This window comes from Macrobrachium rosenbergii, chromosome 57, assembly GCF_040412425.1.
Source record: "Macrobrachium rosenbergii isolate ZJJX-2024 chromosome 57, ASM4041242v1, whole genome shotgun sequence".
In the NCBI taxonomy this organism is placed as follows: Eukaryota; Metazoa; Arthropoda; class Malacostraca; order Decapoda; family Palaemonidae; genus Macrobrachium; species Macrobrachium rosenbergii.
The window spans coordinates 12,137,195-12,156,750 of NC_089797.1; the positions used below are offsets into that span (position 1 = coordinate 12,137,195).

The following is a 19,556-nucleotide window of genomic DNA, read 5'->3' on the forward strand; positions in this document are numbered from 1 at the left end:
TTCCTGTTGGTTACTCGAACTCCTCTTCAAGCACCCCATTCATGTCAACATTAAGCAGCCTCTCAGAGACGTAAGACATCAAACCACTTACTCTTCCTTTTACGCCCGTTTTTTTTTTTTTTTTTATAAAAGTATGAGTTCAGATACAAAAAACTAATCGCTCTTGATATACTGATGTTCATCACTTCACGTAGCTTCTCTATATGTCTGTAGCGCTGTGTATATCGCAGGCAATTTTCCTTTGCTCACAAATTTTAACACAACTGTTTCTTAGCGAACGCTTCATGCGTACACTCCCTTCTCTCTTCAAAAGTCTTCTCTTGCCAAACTTCCGTTCTTTTGTCATTCCATACACCAGCCCAAGGATTGTACGCAACACTGTGAACATTAAAAATCAAGACTGAGGGGACTGCAAACTCGTGCATCCAGCCTTTCGTAGACTTTCGGGTCATGTAGAATAGTGAGAAAGAATATTTTTGTTTCCTAGCTTCCCACGTAAGCAAGAGTAATTGATGATGGCCATCACTGACGAGGCACTTTTATTATTTGAAGGCTATTTCCACCTCTAAAACATCCAACATTATTATTATTCAGGAGACAAACGTCGATTCACGAGGGACAAGCCTACAGTGGCCTTTGACTTTAAATTCAAGCTTCCAGAGAATATAATGTTCACCTGAAAGAAGTTAGAGAAGATAATAGGTAATACAGATAGGGGAGATCAATTATTAGACAATAAAATAGACAGAATAATAAATTAATAGATAAACAGATAAGGATATAAATAAATTAGTAAACTGCACTGGTGAATTGTTTTAGGGTAGTAAAGCATTGCATCTCCGCTTGAACTTTCGAGGTTCTAAATGCACAACATCCTCAGGGAGACGGTTCCACAGTCCAACGGTGTAAGTAAAACAGGACCTCTGGAACTGAGAAGTTCGGCAGCGAGGCAGATTTACTGCATATAAGTGCTGCTGTTCAGCAAACTGACAAACACCGGGCTGGAATATTATGCTTTAGTACCTCTAGACTTTGATATATCCTAAAGAAATAATATACAGGTGTTACAACTTTCTTTGACAGAGGTAACCACCAAACATTTGGCAGATCTGACACACACTTACAGAATGCAGTCTTGTGTCGAAGTGCTGTTGTATGTAGATGACAGCAGAGAGGAATGGCAAGGTTTGAGGAGTTGGCAATATCATACGATTGATGCCTCAGTATTTCTGCACGGTGGGTAGGTTCGAAATGAATGGATGAAAAACACAATCGTCCTCTTAGATGGAGGGAAAGCTGACAGAGAAGAAAAAGAATCGTGCGGCATAACATTTTTCAGCATTTCTGGTAAGACGTAAGGAAAGTTTTTAAACAAGACAGTGATGAAAAAATAGAAAGCTCCTCTTGAAGTAAAAAAAAAAAAAAACAAATCAGTCCTTGTAGCCTTGTTGTGGGTGCAAATACTTGAATGTTTAAGTATCATATTCCTCTGTTTTCATATTCCTGCCTCCTCACTAAGGAATCCGGGGGTTGGGGGGGGAGCACCTGGGCACGTGGCGCCCCCCCCCCATGAAAAATAATGACAAAATAATAATATCGAAGATTTAGATAATGATAACATAAATGAGAAATATAAAAATGGAAAAAAAATAAAAAAATCTATTATATATATATAATATATATATATATATATGTATATATATATATATGTATGTATATGTATATGTATATATATATATATATATATATATATATATATATATATATATATATATATATATATATATTATTTTCTGGGTCCGCTAGTGTGCCTCCTCCCCAACAGCTCCCTATTGATGAACATAGTTATTTTTTGTCTACTTGTATACTTTTATTAATATGCCATTGCCCTCTGCATTTGCCAAACGTTTCTTTGCTGTTTACTTCTTCTTTCACACACGGGCATTCTGTTCTATTAAAGGGATGCTAAGTAATTATAAATGGCTTTACAGAGCTGTCTCATATGACCAGATAATATAAGCATTTATGTCACGAGGCCTTCCACTTATCTACAGCCTTTCATTAAGTTCGTGAGAGTGACATCTTCTGGATTCACCGCTTTTAATCTGGATGTCATTTCTTTTATCATTATCATCATTTTTATAGGTACATCATGATAGAAGCAAAGTTTATTGTGGTAAGGGGAATTTGCGGGATATTGGTGCGCCTTTCTCCATGTAAAAGAGTTTGGAAGTGTTCGAAAGGCGAGATTGAGTAAGAATGAGGATGAGAGGGTTAAATGGAAGTAAATATAACAAGTAAAAAATGCGCCGAAGTTTCTTCGGCGCACTCGAGTTTTCTGTACAGCCACTGCAGCGTATAACCGAGGCCACCGAAAGTAGATCTATCGTTCGGTGGTCTCGGTATAATGCCGCATGAGCAGCGGCCCATGAAACTTTAACCACGGCCCGGTGGTGGCATGTCCTATATCGTTGACAGAAGCAAGATTATGGCTAACTTTAACCTTAAATAAAATAAAAACTACTGAAGCTAGAGGGCTGCAATTTAGTACGTTTGATGATTGGAGTGTGGATGATCAACACCAATTTGCAGCCCTCTAGCCTCAGTAATTTTTAAGATCTGTGGGCGGACATAAAAAAGTGCGGACGGACAGACAAAGTTTCTTTTCAGAAAACTAAAGTATGATGCTAGGATAGGAGATGGAATAAGTAAAGCAAGGGAAGTAGCAGGGTGGGAATATATGAAAGGATTGTTGAGCCAATTCTCTTTTACGGAAGTGAGGTGAGGATGTTGAATAAATGTTAAAAAAAGCTGCTCAGATGAACTGTCTGTGAAGTAAATGTGGTGCAAGAAGAATTGATATGGTGAGAAATGTGGAGATAAGTACAGTAGATGTCGTAAAAAGTTGCAGATAGTGGATGATATATTGGTATAATACAGAAGCGTACTAGGGAAGAGGAGAGGAAGATTTAGAATTGGATGGTTAGAAAGTGTGAAACAGGCATTGGATAGGAATGGCCTCAGTACTCTCTCTCTTTCTCTCTCTCTCTCACTCACACACACACACACACACACACACACACACACACACACACACACACACACACATATATATATATATATATATATATATATATATATATATATATATATATATATATACATACATACACACACACACACACACACACACATATATATATATATATATATATATATATATATATATATGTGTGTGTGTGTGTGTGTGTGTGTGTGTATGTATATACTAATTAAAATTAGATTTAAGCATTGATTTTACAACCATGAGTTTCCACGAAAGTTTGAGAGTAAATATAGAAAGCGCGTTTTCGTATTTTCTGCAACAACAACAACAACAACAACAACAATAATAACAATAATAATAATAATAATAATAATAATAATAATAATATGATAATAATAATAATAATCTTTTAACTTGGCATAACCTCTGCAGTTCCCCACAGCATCTTACATGTAGATATGTGTTACCAAAACGATGCTGGTGTACTGCAGTTTCAAAATTTGGTTAAAATCTATTTTGTTTTAATGTGAATGACATAGTGTTTGTCCTGATGTCGAAGTGCTTGCACCTAATAGTGTAACATTTTATGTATTTTCACATCTGAGTCATAAGGGAATAGGCGTGAGGGCTTGCAATGTACTGCAGTTAAGAGAGGGGGACGAAAAATCCATAATTTTAGGCCGGTTGGTAAAGGGAGTTGGTTGTGGGCGGGGATAATACGTAACACCTGCCCAATACGTGATTGCGCATGGCACTAACCACTAGGCCTGACTTAAATGTCTGGTTTGGTGCAGTCCGTTCTAGTGCTTTCCGTAGTGACTGTCTGACTGGCGAAGCCGGCATTTCCCGGGTCCGGTTAGACACCCATACACTTGCGGAACTAGTGTCCTGGAAACTCGTGGAAAACCGTGGCATATTATCACTCCTAAAGGCTGATTAGATAAACATAATATTTGAATTCCAAATGCTGATCCATTAGATGACAGTACGAAGGGTCTCGTGTATTCCTTATAGCCAATATCAATTACAAGTAGGCGAGTGCAGCGTATTTTCACAAGTATTAGGTATTCCACAGAAACCTACATCTAGATCAATTTATCATTAACAATGATTAGTAGCTCAAATTGCAAATTTATATGTATGTACGTGTATTCCCGTTTTTTAATATAAACAGTGAGAATTTGGCTTCTGTCTGAATAAGATAGGGTGACTTTAACATTAGAATAAAGATTTTTCCCTTTACTGTGGCATGCATGATATTTGAATGATCATAAACCAAGTGCCAATAATATGATGTTCGTTCGGTTAAGGTGGCCTGTCTTCGATTGTAGGTAGAAAGTAAATTCACTTGTCATATGTTAATATTTTATCATGTTTTAAGAGTTATATTAAAATTTCAAAGTGATCAGAGTTTTAGTAAATTCAGAGTGCTACTGTGTATGATAATTTAGCCTTGGGGAGCCTTTATTAATTTTGTGGTCTAAACGAATGTGTCACCTCTTCCGAATTTGGTTGTTCTGACTTTGCTGTGGTGTTGTATATGACCTACTTAGGTTTTGTTTTACGGTGTATCATTATGAAATGAACATTTCTTATTACACTTTTGTTTATTGTTATATCTAACAAAATTTACATTGACTGAAATTTAAGTTTTTCATCAAAACAAAACGAAAGAAAACAGTGAAAGAGACTTTTGGACAAAGTAAACAAAAGCCAAATGAGTGACAAATCCACACCTGTTGATGTGGGAAAAGTCTGTGAAGCGAGCGTAAGAATTAAAGACTTCGTTCACAGGACGCCGGTGTTGACATGCCAGGCGATCGACAGACTTGCGAAAAGGAAGATCTATTTCAAAGCAGAATGCTTTCAAAAAACAGGAGCCTTCAAAGCCCGTGGAGCTTGTAACGCGGTAATTCAAAAAGCACTTTGTATATGCTAGACGTTCTCAATGTGTAGCGCAATGCATGGTCGAAATATACTTCGACCATGGTGTAGTATAGCCTGGAATCTTACTGGTCAGGTCACAGCTTGTAATAATCTACATGTATTGTTCAATGTTGCCACTTTCCATTTTAGTTAATAGGGTAGGCAAGGCTACGTTTGGTCACTACCCTACTAACGTAGTAGGCTAGTTCACCTTTGGGGCTGATTGAGTTATTGGTAAATTTTTACTGTAAACCATACCCCAAATCGTATTCCGGTGTTGGAAATATGATTATGTTTTATTGTGCTGAATTTTTCGGTAATTCTGTATATCAGCTCCGAGCTTGTTTTTACCTTTTCAACTGGTTTTTTCTACACTTTTTGGGGTTCTGATACTGGCAGTGCATCTGTTTGTTGTCGGCCAAATGGAATGTCCCTTCGCCATGTTTAGTACTGGCTTGGGGGTGTTGGGTGCCGATATGTTAACAAGTTATTGCACTTGCCGGACGGGATATGAACCGTTCGAAAGAGACGTACCCGTGCTCTGTCTTGTGAAGATCGCGTTGGAAACCCCTTCTTGGATGGACTTCACGGGTTAATTACAGGTTAGTTACACTTGAGCGCCAAAAATTAAAGGTAAATTCATAATAAGGAACCAAAAAACTGTAGAAAAAGTTAAGTTAGAAGGCAGTCGCCGCCGAGGAGCTACTATATAGTTCTACCAATTTTTCTGACATCCTTTTCAGTAGCAGACCAGCAGTTTGAGAGATGCTGGACTCCCTTTACATCTTACAGCTTCAAGAACTACAGTGGGAGACCGTGGTATTTGAGATGGGAGCGGGGGGGGGGGGGACCACCAAACAAATACAGGGGTGAATTCTCACTTTGAAAATTTTAATGTTAATAAGCTATGCCATAATCAGAACCACCAGAAGTATCATGGGGATGTTGGAATACATCTCTCGAATCCCTTTGGTTTTTTTTTTCCCACACCCAAAAACCAGGCTTCCCTGTAGCTCTCCATAATTGTAAAACATGAGGGTGTCCAGTACCTATCTTAAAACTACTAAGTGAATGTTAGAAATGATCAAATTACACACAAATTTTTGTGTAAAATTTTGCAATTCAACTCAAACAATCTGAGGAACAAGTTAAATGCCTGCACTGAAGGAACCATAATTGAGAAGTGAAGTTTTGTTGTTTCCCAAAATTCCGCTCATTTTGTGAAACTTAAGACATAAGAACCAATCAGGTTTCTTCATTGTCCATATACCCATATTTCCAGATGAAAATAACTAAATAGGCTAGGTATTGTACGTAGAAAGTGGGCTAGCTATGCGAGCCCCACTTGCACATACTGTAGGCTACATCAAAACATGAACAAAGAATTTAGAAAATCTGAGTGTGGGTAACATTTATTATTAAATATCTCAGTAACAGTAAATTTGCAGTTTATTTTAATTTGCTTTTTGTATTGAGTATATGAAGGAGACTTGAGAACAAAGTAAATAATCTCCAAGATCTGGCATTTATGCAAAAAAAAGAAAAAATTATGTAGTTTCAATAAGGCAGTATACCAAACACAAAGTCATGTTTATTCCTTTGGGATTGCTCAGCATGTTCTGGTAATGGTTGTTGAAACTTTGTAACAAGGTGGTTGATTTGTGGTAAGCAGGTGACTCTACTAAAAATTAAGGCTATTTCTTAAGCCATGGTCATATCAATACATCTTGCTGTTTAGCAGACTGTAAGGTTAAAAATTTTTCTTGTCTTGGGTGTGTAGGTTATTTTTATTGTTCATTATGGAAACAAAACAAAACAAAATTAACAAGGTGTGAAGGAAGTGAGCAAATGCATGGTCACTTCATTCCCTTTTGTGTTGGTTGATGCTTGTTGTATCTGTTCCTTTTTCAGGGGTAGGTCCTGTAGTCATGGTTCTTCCTGTGATGAATACTCAGGCTTGTCTTCTTTGCAGTGGAAGAGATTTGGCAAGAGGCATTCACTGGTACTATTGTTGGGGGAGGGGGAGGGGAATACTCCTCCCTTAATACGTCTAAATCTTTTCCACTGTCTGCTCATTCTTCTTTGGCCCAGTCTGAGGAGGTTACACACATGAAGGAGGATGACCAGCACACTCTTCTAGTGATGACCCAGGTGCTTGTGCCAATCTCTCTCTAGGTGAGACCTTGACACACACACATGATTCATCACCACTTACCCATCTCTTCAACTGCTTCAGGAATGTATGAATTGTTGGAGTACTGGCAAAAGTTGTAGCCTTCCCTTGGTATCCCAGGAAGCTAGCTAGTCTCTTGCTTCCTTCCTACAGCACTTTGCATATCTATGAGAACCCAACCTCTTAGGCATGAATGTCAGTCTCTTTGTAGTACTGGCAAGCACAAGAATGTGGTGTCTAGAATTCCATTTCTGTCGGGCTTCATGAAGCGATCAAGTGGACATAGAGTTCATCCTATGAGGAGTATGGTTGTCTAGTCCTGGTGAGAAGTCTCAAACCCATTTGGTGAATTTTTTGGTTGATTATATCAGAGAAATGAATTTTTATGTGCTAAAATTCTGAGAAAATGCAAAAAAAAAAAGGAAGGAAATTATGATTGGTATGAAGTTGATTTTTCTGTTTATAAGTAGTTCTATACATTGGGAAATTTTTCTGAAAATTCCATGATTACATAAAAATGTATATGCTTACTCATTTTGTGTATAGATATGTAAATATTTATAAACTGATTTACATAGTATTCTTATTATTATACTGTGTGTAAAACTCATGCAATCATAAAATAATTTTATTTTTTATATGGAATTATTCATTTACATATAAAGAAATGGAGACATTATGACCTGAGAGGTTGCATGACCTACACGATCATCTTGGCTCTTCACCTTCCCTGTAGTTAAGTACCCCTCGTAAATTGTGTATTGTAAATTTTTTTAACATTTTTTCTAGTTTATCTTACCACTGCAGTAGGAGATTCATTACTTAATTCTTGCTGTTGAGAAAAAGTTGCAAGCCAAAGTTAATGTAAATATTCAAATGAAGTAAACTCACAGTGGTTAGCCCCCAGCATGTGAAAAATTACAAGTTTCTAACAACATAGCACTGGTCAGTTTGGCGAATAGATTTATTTTCTGCATGGTTTTTGTGTGCTCACTAATGTGATTACTGCTATTCAATCTTCATTCCCATCTCATGAATGAAAAAGAGTATTTAAAAAAACATAAAAAGAATGGAAGGTAATTAAAGTGAATGTTTCTTGCAGTTTACTTTATTAGTTATCTCTTTGCTACCTACATTCTCTTCAGTGTAAACAAGTGAACAAGACAATGTAGAAGTCATATGAAAACAACCACATTCGTTATTAATGGTCAAACAGTGTTGAGTAGAATCAAAGCTCTGTTCAGATATTTTGTATAAAACAAGCAGTACTTAGGTTATCATGAATAACATTCATGATAATCTGTAGCATTCTATTCCCCTTGAAATATTGCAATAAATGACATTTCTGAATATGACACACAAATAGAAGAAATTACAGTAAAAACATTGTCAAAATTTGCTTGTTTACATTATAATATGCTTAAAAGTTTTAACAAGTCTTTCTGCTTCCCTGTTAATAGCTGGATGATATGAAGCATAAAAGGTAGGATTAATACCATTCAAATCTAAAATTCCTTTTCATCACAACATGGACAATGTATGGTAAACAATGTATAGCCAGGGGATTGACTGTTGAATTATATGTTAATTCAACCATCAAGATGAGGGTTGTATCTTAGTGGCTGCTGCAAAGCCATGATTCTAGTGGATGTTTCCCATAGTAATTCCAAAATGATGGAAACCTTGTGAAATTCCTCTGCAACACAAGAAGGAAACTATCTAAACGAAACAAAAATAAAAATCTGAGAAAAGTTAACAGTTGGAGTTTTCAGTGCACAAACAGCCTTAGTAGGATATGCTTGAGGAAAACTGCTTGTGCAAATTATAAGAGAAATTTCTGAAATTTTGCTACTGGGGATTATGAGACATACAAAAGAAATCAACACACATAATTGGTAAATATTAATCTCTTCTCTGAACACAAGAAAAACCTGAAAGATAACCAATACTATACTTAGTCTGAGAAACAAGGGGGTCTTAAGGGGAGCAACTCTGCCACCTATTTTTGGACCAAAAACAAATGTTGCAAGTTAGTTTCATATCATCTAAACCAATATGCATGCAATGGAATGCATGTTTCTTAATACAGTAATCCAGTTATGCTACAAATATTTTGTTATTAATACCACATAAAAAATACATTGACTTTTTTGTAATTTTACAATTACCACAGTATATGATGTAATTTCACTGAACCAGTAATTGGCCACCGTGAAGGTATCTCTTCCATGTTTTGTAATAGGTAGCTTTGGTTTCCTTATACAGTAATTCTGATTCTGTGATTAGAATAATTTATTTTCTAAATAATGGTAGATCATGGCATGCAGAATATTAACTAGGCACAAACTGTGTTATAATAAATAATGAGGTATCAGTCTATATAATTAGCTTAATGATAATGTAAATAATACTGTAATATCATATGAACTGGAGGGACCAATGTTTGGAGGCCCAAGAGCTGCCTATAATAGTATTGCAGGAAGTTGACCCACTTTATAAAAGAAGGAATGTTAAATGAATCAGGTATACTGTAATGGTACTGCACTGTATCAAGGAAAATTTTATATCATGATGATAGAGGAATGGAAGCAATTACTTGATACAGCAGCTCTTCAGTTGCAGTTTTCCATAGAATATACTGTATATGGTTGGTAGTAGTTTGGTAGATATCACAATTTTGAACATTACTATCTATAGTCTGTTCAACATTCTAAGATTGCTGGGGTGGGGCCAGGAAAAGAATACAGCGGTGTCAAATGTCTCGTTATGATTAAAAGTTTTGCCTTGTTAGAGCTTGTTCAAGTGAAATTTAAAAAATAAATGTTATTCATTTAAAGATAACATCGAAACATATCTGGCTTCACATATTTGCAGTACAAGCCTAATTTATCTTCATAAAAACAAAGAGACATGGCATAATTTTTGGCCGCCGCTGCCAAACCTCAGTTTCCCTGACACGTGGTCAGTGAGGGCATTTAAATGACCAGCTCAATCTAAAACAATAACAACGGTGGTCACCTTAAGAAGCCAGTCATTGGACAGTATTGATAGTCCCAGGGATAGCCAAAGTGGATCAAATCTCCCCACGGCCAACACCTTTACTCTCAGGTCAAGTAAACTGTTTATAACATTGTAAAATATTTCATATTAAAGAAACAACAAGGGGGCCCTGTAATTACAGTAATGGTAATTTATTTTTCTCCTAAATGATAAGTAGCTTATTTAACCTGCAGATGCACTGAAAAAATACAGTCACGTAACCATAAATAAATGCTGATATGGAATATGGACAATAATCAAATGGCTTGAAAAGCCATTCCTGCTGAACCACCCACACAGATTTCAAGTGTGTTAATGCATCAAATACATTATGGTATTATTATAACTATAATCATTATTTCCAAAAAAGCTCACAAAGAAAGGAAAATCATTAAGAACAACCAAAATTTACTCGTTGTTTCTTTATAAAACAAAGTACAGTAAATGACAGATCTTGGGTAAAGCCATAAACAAGGGATTAACCTCGAGGGTGAGATTTAAAAGGATAAATAGATCTGGCAACGCTGTATTCTTTTCCTGGCCCCACCCTAGCGATCTTAGAATGTTGAACAGACTATAAGAGGTAGATGCCAAAGATATTCTTGCATAAAGTTAAAAAAAGCAATAAGATTAACATGAATCTTTGGTAACTGGGAAGAAGAAAAGTTTTGTTGAATCTGGAAGGGGACATTTAACTTTTATTACAGTCTGTACATTTAGGAACACTGTAAAAAAGGAAATACTCTAAAGAGAACCAAAATTTAGTCAAAATTGTTCAGCATCTCTGCAACCAACAGGGTTAAAGGAATAATATTAGGAGACAATTTTATATCTCATAATTGTTGCCATGTCCTCTTTGGTGATTTGATTCTATCAAGAGTTTTTCTAGGTCAGGGGCATCTTCAAAATTGTCTTTCATTATGGCAATGGCTCTTATTGTGCTTTTTATCACAGGTTTTCTTGGAGAAGGAGAGAAACCCCAACAGTCCTGGAATTGTAACTCACAGCAGTGGTAATCATGCCCAAGGTGTTGCATATGCTGCAAGTAAGTTGTTATTCTGTTCACAATTATTTCTATGTAATTACAGATTCCCTTGTTTTGTATCTTAATCTGCTGTTTTGGTAGCAACTGTATTGGCCCAAATTGAAATTGGAGTAGTATAGGTACAGTACTATGTTGGTGGCTTGTAGTAGTGTGAATAATCTGTCTCACTGATAAGAACCATTTGTCCCTTCACTAGAAACTAATCGTTATTTGGATGCATCCTTTGAAAACATGTTTGTTCCTGCAAAGATGCAAACCGTTGTGTTTTATGTGGATATACCTTCAGCAAAAGGTAGGAAAGGAGCTGGGGCTCACACCCACTTACTGGTCTGTTGGCATCAGTTTTTCTCTGGCTGCATTGCTGTAAAGACACTTGCTCTTCACAACTCTTCAGGGCTGCTGCTGTTGAAGCTGTTTCTACACGTTTTTACGTTTTGTTCCGTACTTTGGTTTTTGTATTGATAATGTGTTTGATTCTGGTAGGAATGATGGTACCTGATACTTATGTGTAGAAATTTGATTGGGGAAGGTGTTGTGGGTGTGACCATGTGTCTGTGGACATTTCATGTCACCTTTGAACATAGATCCTCATTCTGTTTGTTCTTTCTTTAGAGGAAAGGAGTGTTTGTTGCCTTTCAGTTGCATAGTATCTGTCTCTGCCAAGTGAAAGAGGTACGAGTCCAAGCGGAAGAAGTCTAAGAAAGCACCTTAATGCCTTCCACTCTCCTTGACTGGCCATCAACTGTGATCCTTTGCTGTGAACTTCTTCCACTGTAGGGAGTGTCATTCTGTTCTTCCCTTAGAGAGAATTTGATCCCCCCTCCCTCCTTCAGGACTTTGTAGGTGTTGTATGTGTTGAGATGCTGTTGTATCCTGTGAGTTATGTGATACTTCCTGCACTGGCCTCAGCATCTCTAGTCTGATTTTCAATGACTGTTTGTTAGTGCTGCCAGGTCCAAGAAGGAAGTACTTGAGAACATCTTATTCAGACTAAAGGAGGTAACAAGCAAGTGTGCAAGTCATCAGGCAAAGGTGAAAGCTCCATACCATGGGTGAGGTATCACAAGATCAGGGGCATTGCTTCATCCTTGATGTTCAAGAAGAACTTCTCAGTCTAACAGGTATTGAAACAAGTCCTTGGATAATTTGTCCTTAGGACCTATGGTTACTACTCAAGATGTGTAGCTTCCAGGGCTTCAGTGGACAGAACATCTTGTTAAAGTTTTTGGTGGTAAAATGTCGGGTGAAAGAAAGGTGATTGGTACTTCATCCTTACTTTCCTATCTCATACTGTTGCAGCCTATGGCTGTATACACACTTCTCTGGTGAGATGAAGGTGGGTTAGACAACTGAGCATCCTATCTCTGTTTATTAATACTAGGTAGCTATGACTACATCCATCTTTCTTTAAACAAAGAAAAGGACATTGCAGGTAGTAGAGCATTATTAACTCTAGGTTTATAATTAAAATGTTGGTTCCTTCCAAACTGGTCTACCCATCACATATAGGAAACCTAGGTTCTTCCATATCCCTTAGTACAAGGCTATTATGAAGTCAAACTCTGGCCAAGGGCCCTGTCATCCACAATATCACATATGCCAGGCTGTACAGATGTTACAGGAGACATCCTTTCCATCCCACTCACATGTGTGATCAGGAAGCTGGCACTTCCAGGTGGGAAGAACAACATAAGTCATGCTCTTCAAACAGTACCTCCCACCTAAGAAATAAGCCTCCTTATAAAAGGAACACATTGCCACTTCGGGATAATTTGTATTTTTCTTATAATCATACCTCAAACCAATCTTGCATGTGTTCCTGTTGCAGAAGGAAAAAGCTACACCAGGAATTGATTGGGTTGATGAATCCCTAACCCATTACATGTTTGCCTTTAGTTAACTACCTTTCCCTTCATTAGCTGCAAAATTTTAAAAAACTGGACCAGCTTTCACTGGAGATGTATCCAAATAAAAGACTTTTATATATAAGTAACTTACCAAATAATTACATGGGTATTAATTTCTACTTTACGCGGCAGCTCAAAATTCAGAAATCGCGTTAGCACTCTTTTGTTTGGGTGTAGATAGCTTGCCCTTCCCACTTTTGGGTAAGAATAGGTACAACACAGCTGAAGAGCTCAATTCGTTTCTGCCAGTTCGTTACTAAACATTGGTTGTTGAGCAGCTCTTTGAATTCGTTTTTCACCAGATGGTTTGGACATTCTCTTCATTTAGTGAAGTATTCTGTGTTATTGGTAGCTAATTAGCTTAGCTAATATTCAGGACTTTCCCGATTTTGACTTTGTTTCTGACCAATCATGTCAGACTCGTAGTTTGTCTAGTGTTAGGTACTGCAGTACAGGCTGCAAGACAAGACATACGACGGTTAAATATAACAGCCATACCATTTGTTGTTCTTGTAGGGAGCAAGTTTACTCACCAGACCTTAATTGCAATGAATGCAAGGATTGGGATAAAGGGAAATGGAAGGCTTTGCATTCTCATTTGGAGAAATTCAAACGTGACTGACTTAGGAAGGCAACTGCTAGGGTTGAAGCTAAAGCTTCCACTAATCAGGCTAATTCTCTGGTAGTTGATGTTGCTGATTTACATGTCCCTTCAACACCTGTGACTGCCTTTTCTCTTATCTCCAGTCCTCCGACTTTTCCAGTCACTAATCCTGGCTCCCATTCTTCCGACACTAATGCCATTGCCAGCTTAGAAGCGGGAGTGAATCAGAAGTTTGATATTATGTAAATGAATACTGTTTCTCGGATTGGGAATTCAGTGAGAGTCTTTATGGAAAATTTAACAGTGTTGGTGCAAGTGCAGTGTTAGTAGAGAGGGTGGCTACTCGTCCCACCGACGCTCTTAGACTGAGGTCCCTGCTAAACTCCCCTTGCTCATCTGGGAGGGAGCAAACTGTCAGTCCAAGGGAGGTTGGTGGGGTTTGCCCATGTGTAGGTCGTTTCCTCAACCGAGACTGTTGTTCATAAGCCCCAGGACTCGGAGAACCGCCACTGGAAAGGCGTCCGCTTGGGTATGCATATGTTGTCGTCAAGCAACTCAGACTCTAACGGGCCCAAAAAGTGCAGTCAGTGGTATGTTAGTGTTTTGAGGCCGTTGAAAAGGCATAGCGCCTTGGTGGAAGACGACTCACCTCCTGTCCGTAAGCGTGCTATGGAGAGGGTTCGCATTCTGCTCTCCTCATGCAGTTTTTGGGAGTCTCCTGGCCAAGCTCCAAGTGCTCCTTCAGTGTCCAAGCACCAAAAGTCCAAGCTCTGTGTCCAAGGGTCCAGCGTATGAGCATTCAGTGTCCAAGCGCCCATTGTATGAGTGTCCAGTGTCCAAGCACCCAGTGTCTGCGAATCCAGTGCGTGAGGGCCAGTTGCCTGAGCATCCATAGTCCGAGCACCTGGTGTATGAGCATTCAGTGTAAGGGTGTCCAGTGTCCGAGCGCCCTTCATGTGAGTGTCCAGTGTCTGAGCACCCAGTGTCCGAGCATCCAGTTTTTGTTGGCGCTTCCAATGAAGCGCGTCCACCTGTCCTCAAGGGTTTGGCACCACAGGTAGGACAGCCAGTATCTGGCATGACAGGCGCAATGTACCCTGTTTTTGAGGACCGGTCTTTGGCACCTACTCGGTGTCAGCTGGGTAATATTTTGAGTCTCCTTCAGAAGCCACCTTTGGTGGCTCAAGATCCTACGAACCCTCATATGTCGTCTATTTCCTGATAGGAGGAACCCTTGGATGAGGAACAACCAACGTAGAATTATTATTAATAATTATTATTTTAAGATTCTTCCTGGTTTGTTACCCTTTTTTCTTCTCTCCAGCTACTCCATCTTCTCCGGGGTATGCTTTTATGATGTGTCAGCCTGCAGAGACTCCCAGGTTGCCTCGGATGGTGCTTTCCTCCTTCTCTAGGAAAGCTTTGGCACGCATCAACAACTGGTTGTCGGAGAAGAGGAATGTCAGCAAAGCAGTTTTTGGTACGCCTCCTTCTTGTTTGATGCGGCAGAAGTATCTGTCGTACTCCACTAGGGAAGCTCCTTCCCTGGGAGTTTCTTCCTCCTCTCAAGGGGACTTCTCCAGCCTCATTGATGCAGCTTGTTCTGCATTCTCTTCTGCTGGAATTTTATTCACTGCGCCGGAGTTGGATCATCTCTTCAAGGATATTTACAAGGTTTTTGAGGTCCTTAGTTTCCTCAATGGGACGTTAGGGGTGTTGGCCAAGAAAATCAAGGACTGCGCCACTCTGCAGGAGAATTTCGCTGCAGATTTGTTGGGGGTGCTTGCATGCGCCAACAGAGCAGTAAGAGACAGCGCCCATGAATTGGCAACAATCTTTACTACGGGAGTACTTAAGAAACGGGACTTGTGGTGCTTGTTCACCACTAAAGGGGTCACTCCCTCTCAGTGTTTGTCCCTCCTGTTTGTTCCTTTTGATAAAACCAGCTTGTTTCCTCAAGAAACCCTGGAACGAGTGACAGCCGAACTTTAGAAGAAGTCAGTGCAAGACCTACCCGCGCAGTCCACCAAGAGGACTAGGGTTCCAGCATGAGCTCCTTTGACTTCCACTATTGTCAGGACGACCTCCTCTTTGTCTCAGCAGTCCTTTTGAAGAAACAGAGGTGGTTTTCAATTCCGACCAAGAACCTATCGCTGGTCAGTATGACCGGTCAAGAAGGCTTCCAGCAAACCCGCATCTCGCAAGTGAGATACCTGTCCTCCATGTCCCGGTGGGAGCCAGGCTCCTCCATTTTTGGAGCAGATGGAAGGCCAGGAGCTTAGAACCTTGGGTTCTGAAAGTCTTGAAAGAGGGCTACGCGATCCCTTTCAGGGAGTAACCTCCTTTAGTAACCTCACCCATCAGCTTGACGGCCTATTCAGTAGGCTCGGAGAGGTTTTCGGCCCTGTCTCAAAAAGTATCAGCCCTACTCGAGAAGCAGGCTGTGGAGTTGGTCAAAGATCTAAGCACAGAGGGGGTTCTACAACTGCCTCTTTGTCGTTCCCAAGTCATCAGTAGGATGGAGACCTGTCCTGGATGCCAGTGCACTGAACTTCTTCATTCAAACAACATAGTTCAGAATGGAAACAAACCAGTCCGTTCTGTCAGCCACCCACCAGGGAGACTGGATGGTCATGGTCGATATGCAGGATGCATACTTCCTACTTCCATGTTCCAGTACACCTGAACTCCAGGAAGTATCTTAGGTTCGTGTTCCGGGACAGGGTCTTCCAGTTTCAGGCACTGTGCTTCAGCCTCTCCATGGCCCCGCAAGTATTTACTCATGTTCTCGCCCTTCTGGCGAAGTGGCTTCATCTAATGGGAATAAATGTTTGTCTATATCTAGACAACTGGCTCCTACATTCCCCCTTGAGATCCCAGTGCACAGAGGACCTTCAGAAAAGTCTTGAACTTGCCCAGGATTTGGAGTTGTTAATAAATTACAAGAAATCCCAATGAGTCCCCACTTAGTCAATTCTGTATTTGAGGATGAAGATAGATTCTCTGAATTTTTGGGCTTTTCCATCCCAGCAAAGAATTCAGAACTGTTTCAGGAAAGTCTGAGACTTCATATCTCGCCCGTCCTGCTTAGCCAATGAGTGATGAGCCTCCTGGGAACACTCTTCCATCAAGAAATTTGTTCCGTTGGGCAGGTTGCACACCAGAGTGTTGCAGTTCTTCCTCAGGGCCAACTGGCACAGGAGGAGCCTCCTGGACTCGTTTGTCTTCCCCACCACCCCCGAAATCAAGGAGAACCGTCAGTGGTGGCTGGTAGAGGACAGATTCGCAACAGGAAAGTCAGTGTCTCCAATGAGCCCCAGCCTAATGTTGTATTCAGATGTGTCAGATCTGGGTTGGGGGACTCTACCCAACAATTTGGAAGTTTCCAGGATGGGGTCTTCAGCCAAAAGGAACCTTCACATCAATATAAAGGAGTTGAAGACGATACATCTAGCCCTTCAGTTCTCTGCAGCAGAAACTTTCAATAGGACAGTCATGGTCCATTCAGACAGCATGACCGCTCTGGCATACGTCAGGAACCAAGGGAGAGACACATTCCTTTTTGCTTTACGAAGCAGTCAAGAACTTCCTTTTTTGGCGCAAGTCAACAGGACCAGCGTTATGACCCGCTTCTTTCAGGGCAAACTGAACTTCCTTGCAGACGAATCAAGTTGCGACAAACAGGTTCTACCGACAGAGTGGACGCTGAATCCACAGGTGTGCACTGACCTGTGGAGATTGTTGGGAAAGCTGTCAGTAGACCTGTTTGCAACGTCAAGAAACCATTATCTCCCTCTTTATTGTCCCCCAGCTTCGGATCCTCGGCATGGATGCGATGCTGCAGGATTGGTTGGGTCCAGACATAGGCCTATATGCTTTTCCTCCATTCAGCTTGGTGAGAGAATGACTCTAGTAGCTCCCTTTTGGCCGCAGAAGAATGGTTCCTGGACCTTCCAGGTCTTTTAGTAGACTTTCCAAGACTATTACCTCAAAGGAAAAATCTTCTCAAACAGCCCCATTTTCATTGATTTCATCTAGGCTTATCCACTCTTGCTCTAACAGGCTTCAAACTATCAGGGAGCTTGTCAGAGAAAAAGGTTTTTCAAGAAAGGCTGCAGAAGCAATTGCGAAATGTAGGCGATGATCTTCTGCTGCAGTCTGAGCAAATATCTCCTCTTCTCAAACGTGTAGCCCAAATTGCAGACTTTTTACGGTTCCTGAGGTCTTTGAAAGGGTTGGCTACATCTACCATCAAGGGGTACAGGGCAATGTTAAATTCCGTTTTTAAAAATAGGGTAATAGATCTATCCTCAAATCCAGATATCAGCAATTTGATTAAATTGTTAAGTACATGTAAGCAAGAGACGGTCACATGGAACTTGGATATACAGTCATACCTCGAAATTACGCGAGATTAGGTTCCGGAGCCCCTCGTGCAAGGTGAATTTTTGCATAAGTTTGGCATGGTCTTTAAAAATGCTAATAAATGTTTATTTCCAGAGTTTAAGTACTAAATATGACCCTAATCATGCTCATTTAAAAGCTAACTTTTAAATGAACTAAAGTTAGTATAATTTTATTTAAAATTTAGCTTATTACCCTTAAAAAGGAATACAGTAAATGGTTGACATAAAAATTGAGTACTGCACAGTTTCATAATAGCGCATTTACAGTAGGTGCGCACGATATACTAATGTTACCCCTAATTCATGGGATGCCGTTTTCTTTGTCACTTAGAGTAAAAGCCGTTTTATTTGCGTCACTAGGCAAAACGTCACAGTCAACAAAAGTAGAATTCCATAAAACATCGAAAACATGTACATAATGTTCGTAGAAGGTAGTACAGTACAGGTAAAATTCAATCAATTTAAAATTATATACTGTACAGGTAATGACGTACAGAGAATAATAAGTTGTAAACGTATGTTTGAGCGCTAACTACTTAATGAATGAGAGAGAGATACTGTAATAAAGTAACTGTACTGCTTTTGTATCGATTTATGCGCAAATATATAAATACAAATTTTCCATTCTGATTTTACGCCTAAAAACACGAAAACTTAAAAATTATACACACTTTCTACAGGGGTATCATTATTGAAAAATGCAGGGTATCACATCTTGTAAAAGTACACCAACTGAACGTGCTGTAATTACATGCACATACAGATTGCACCAGCACTTTTCTCCGAGGTGAACAGAGTAATTTTCAAAGAATGACACATACAACTCTTAGTTACATCTCTGATATTACATTAAAGAATTCATTTTATCAAATGAGCGCGACTGAACCACCTCATCTCAAGGTCATGTAAAGTCCTTGTGACAAAGACTTTGCGAATGGACATAATACTTGTATGATATTTATGTAGAGAAATATAGATATAAATTTTCCATATCGATTTTACAGTTAAAAGCATGAAAACTTATAAATGTACTTCAAACATTAAACAAGCATTTTCTGCAGGGGTATCATCTTTGAAAAGTGCAGTAACTTTGCAAATGGGTATCACATCTTGTAAAAGTACACTAAGTGAATGTGCTGAAATTACCTTTGCATCATATTTATGCATGTACAAAAATAAAAATAATACATTTTCGATACAGATTGTACACATGAAAGCATGAAATGCGTTTTTCATAGAGATTTTACACATGAAAGCATGAAATGCATTTTTCATAGAGATTTTGCACATTAAAACATGAAATGCATTTTTCATACAGATTTTACACATAGAAGCATGAAATGCATTTTTCATACAGATTTTATACATAAAAGAATGAAATGCATTTTTCATACAGATTTTACACATAAA

At 39.1% G+C, this 19,556-nt stretch overlaps 1 protein-coding gene across 4 annotated transcripts in view; it reads left to right on the forward strand.

The window, feature by feature from the left end:
- The first annotated feature begins 3,836 nt into the window (after positions 1-3,836).
- Positions 3,837-19,556, forward strand: part of LOC136837009 (uncharacterized) — a 67,121-nt gene continuing 51,401 nt past the window's right edge. Inside the window, exons 1-3 of one of the 4 annotated variants that reach the window (XM_067101541.1) lie at positions 3,837-4,110; positions 4,697-4,955; positions 11,139-11,229. In XM_067101541.1, coding sequence (XP_066957642.1) covers positions 4,764-4,955; positions 11,139-11,229 — 283 coding nt within the window. In that variant the 5' untranslated portion in view covers positions 3,837-4,110; positions 4,697-4,763. Of the gene's footprint in view, positions 4,111-4,594; positions 4,956-11,138; positions 11,230-19,556 lie in introns of those variants that run through there. The other 3 variants (XM_067101542.1, XM_067101543.1, XM_067101540.1) reach the window with 3 other exon arrangements.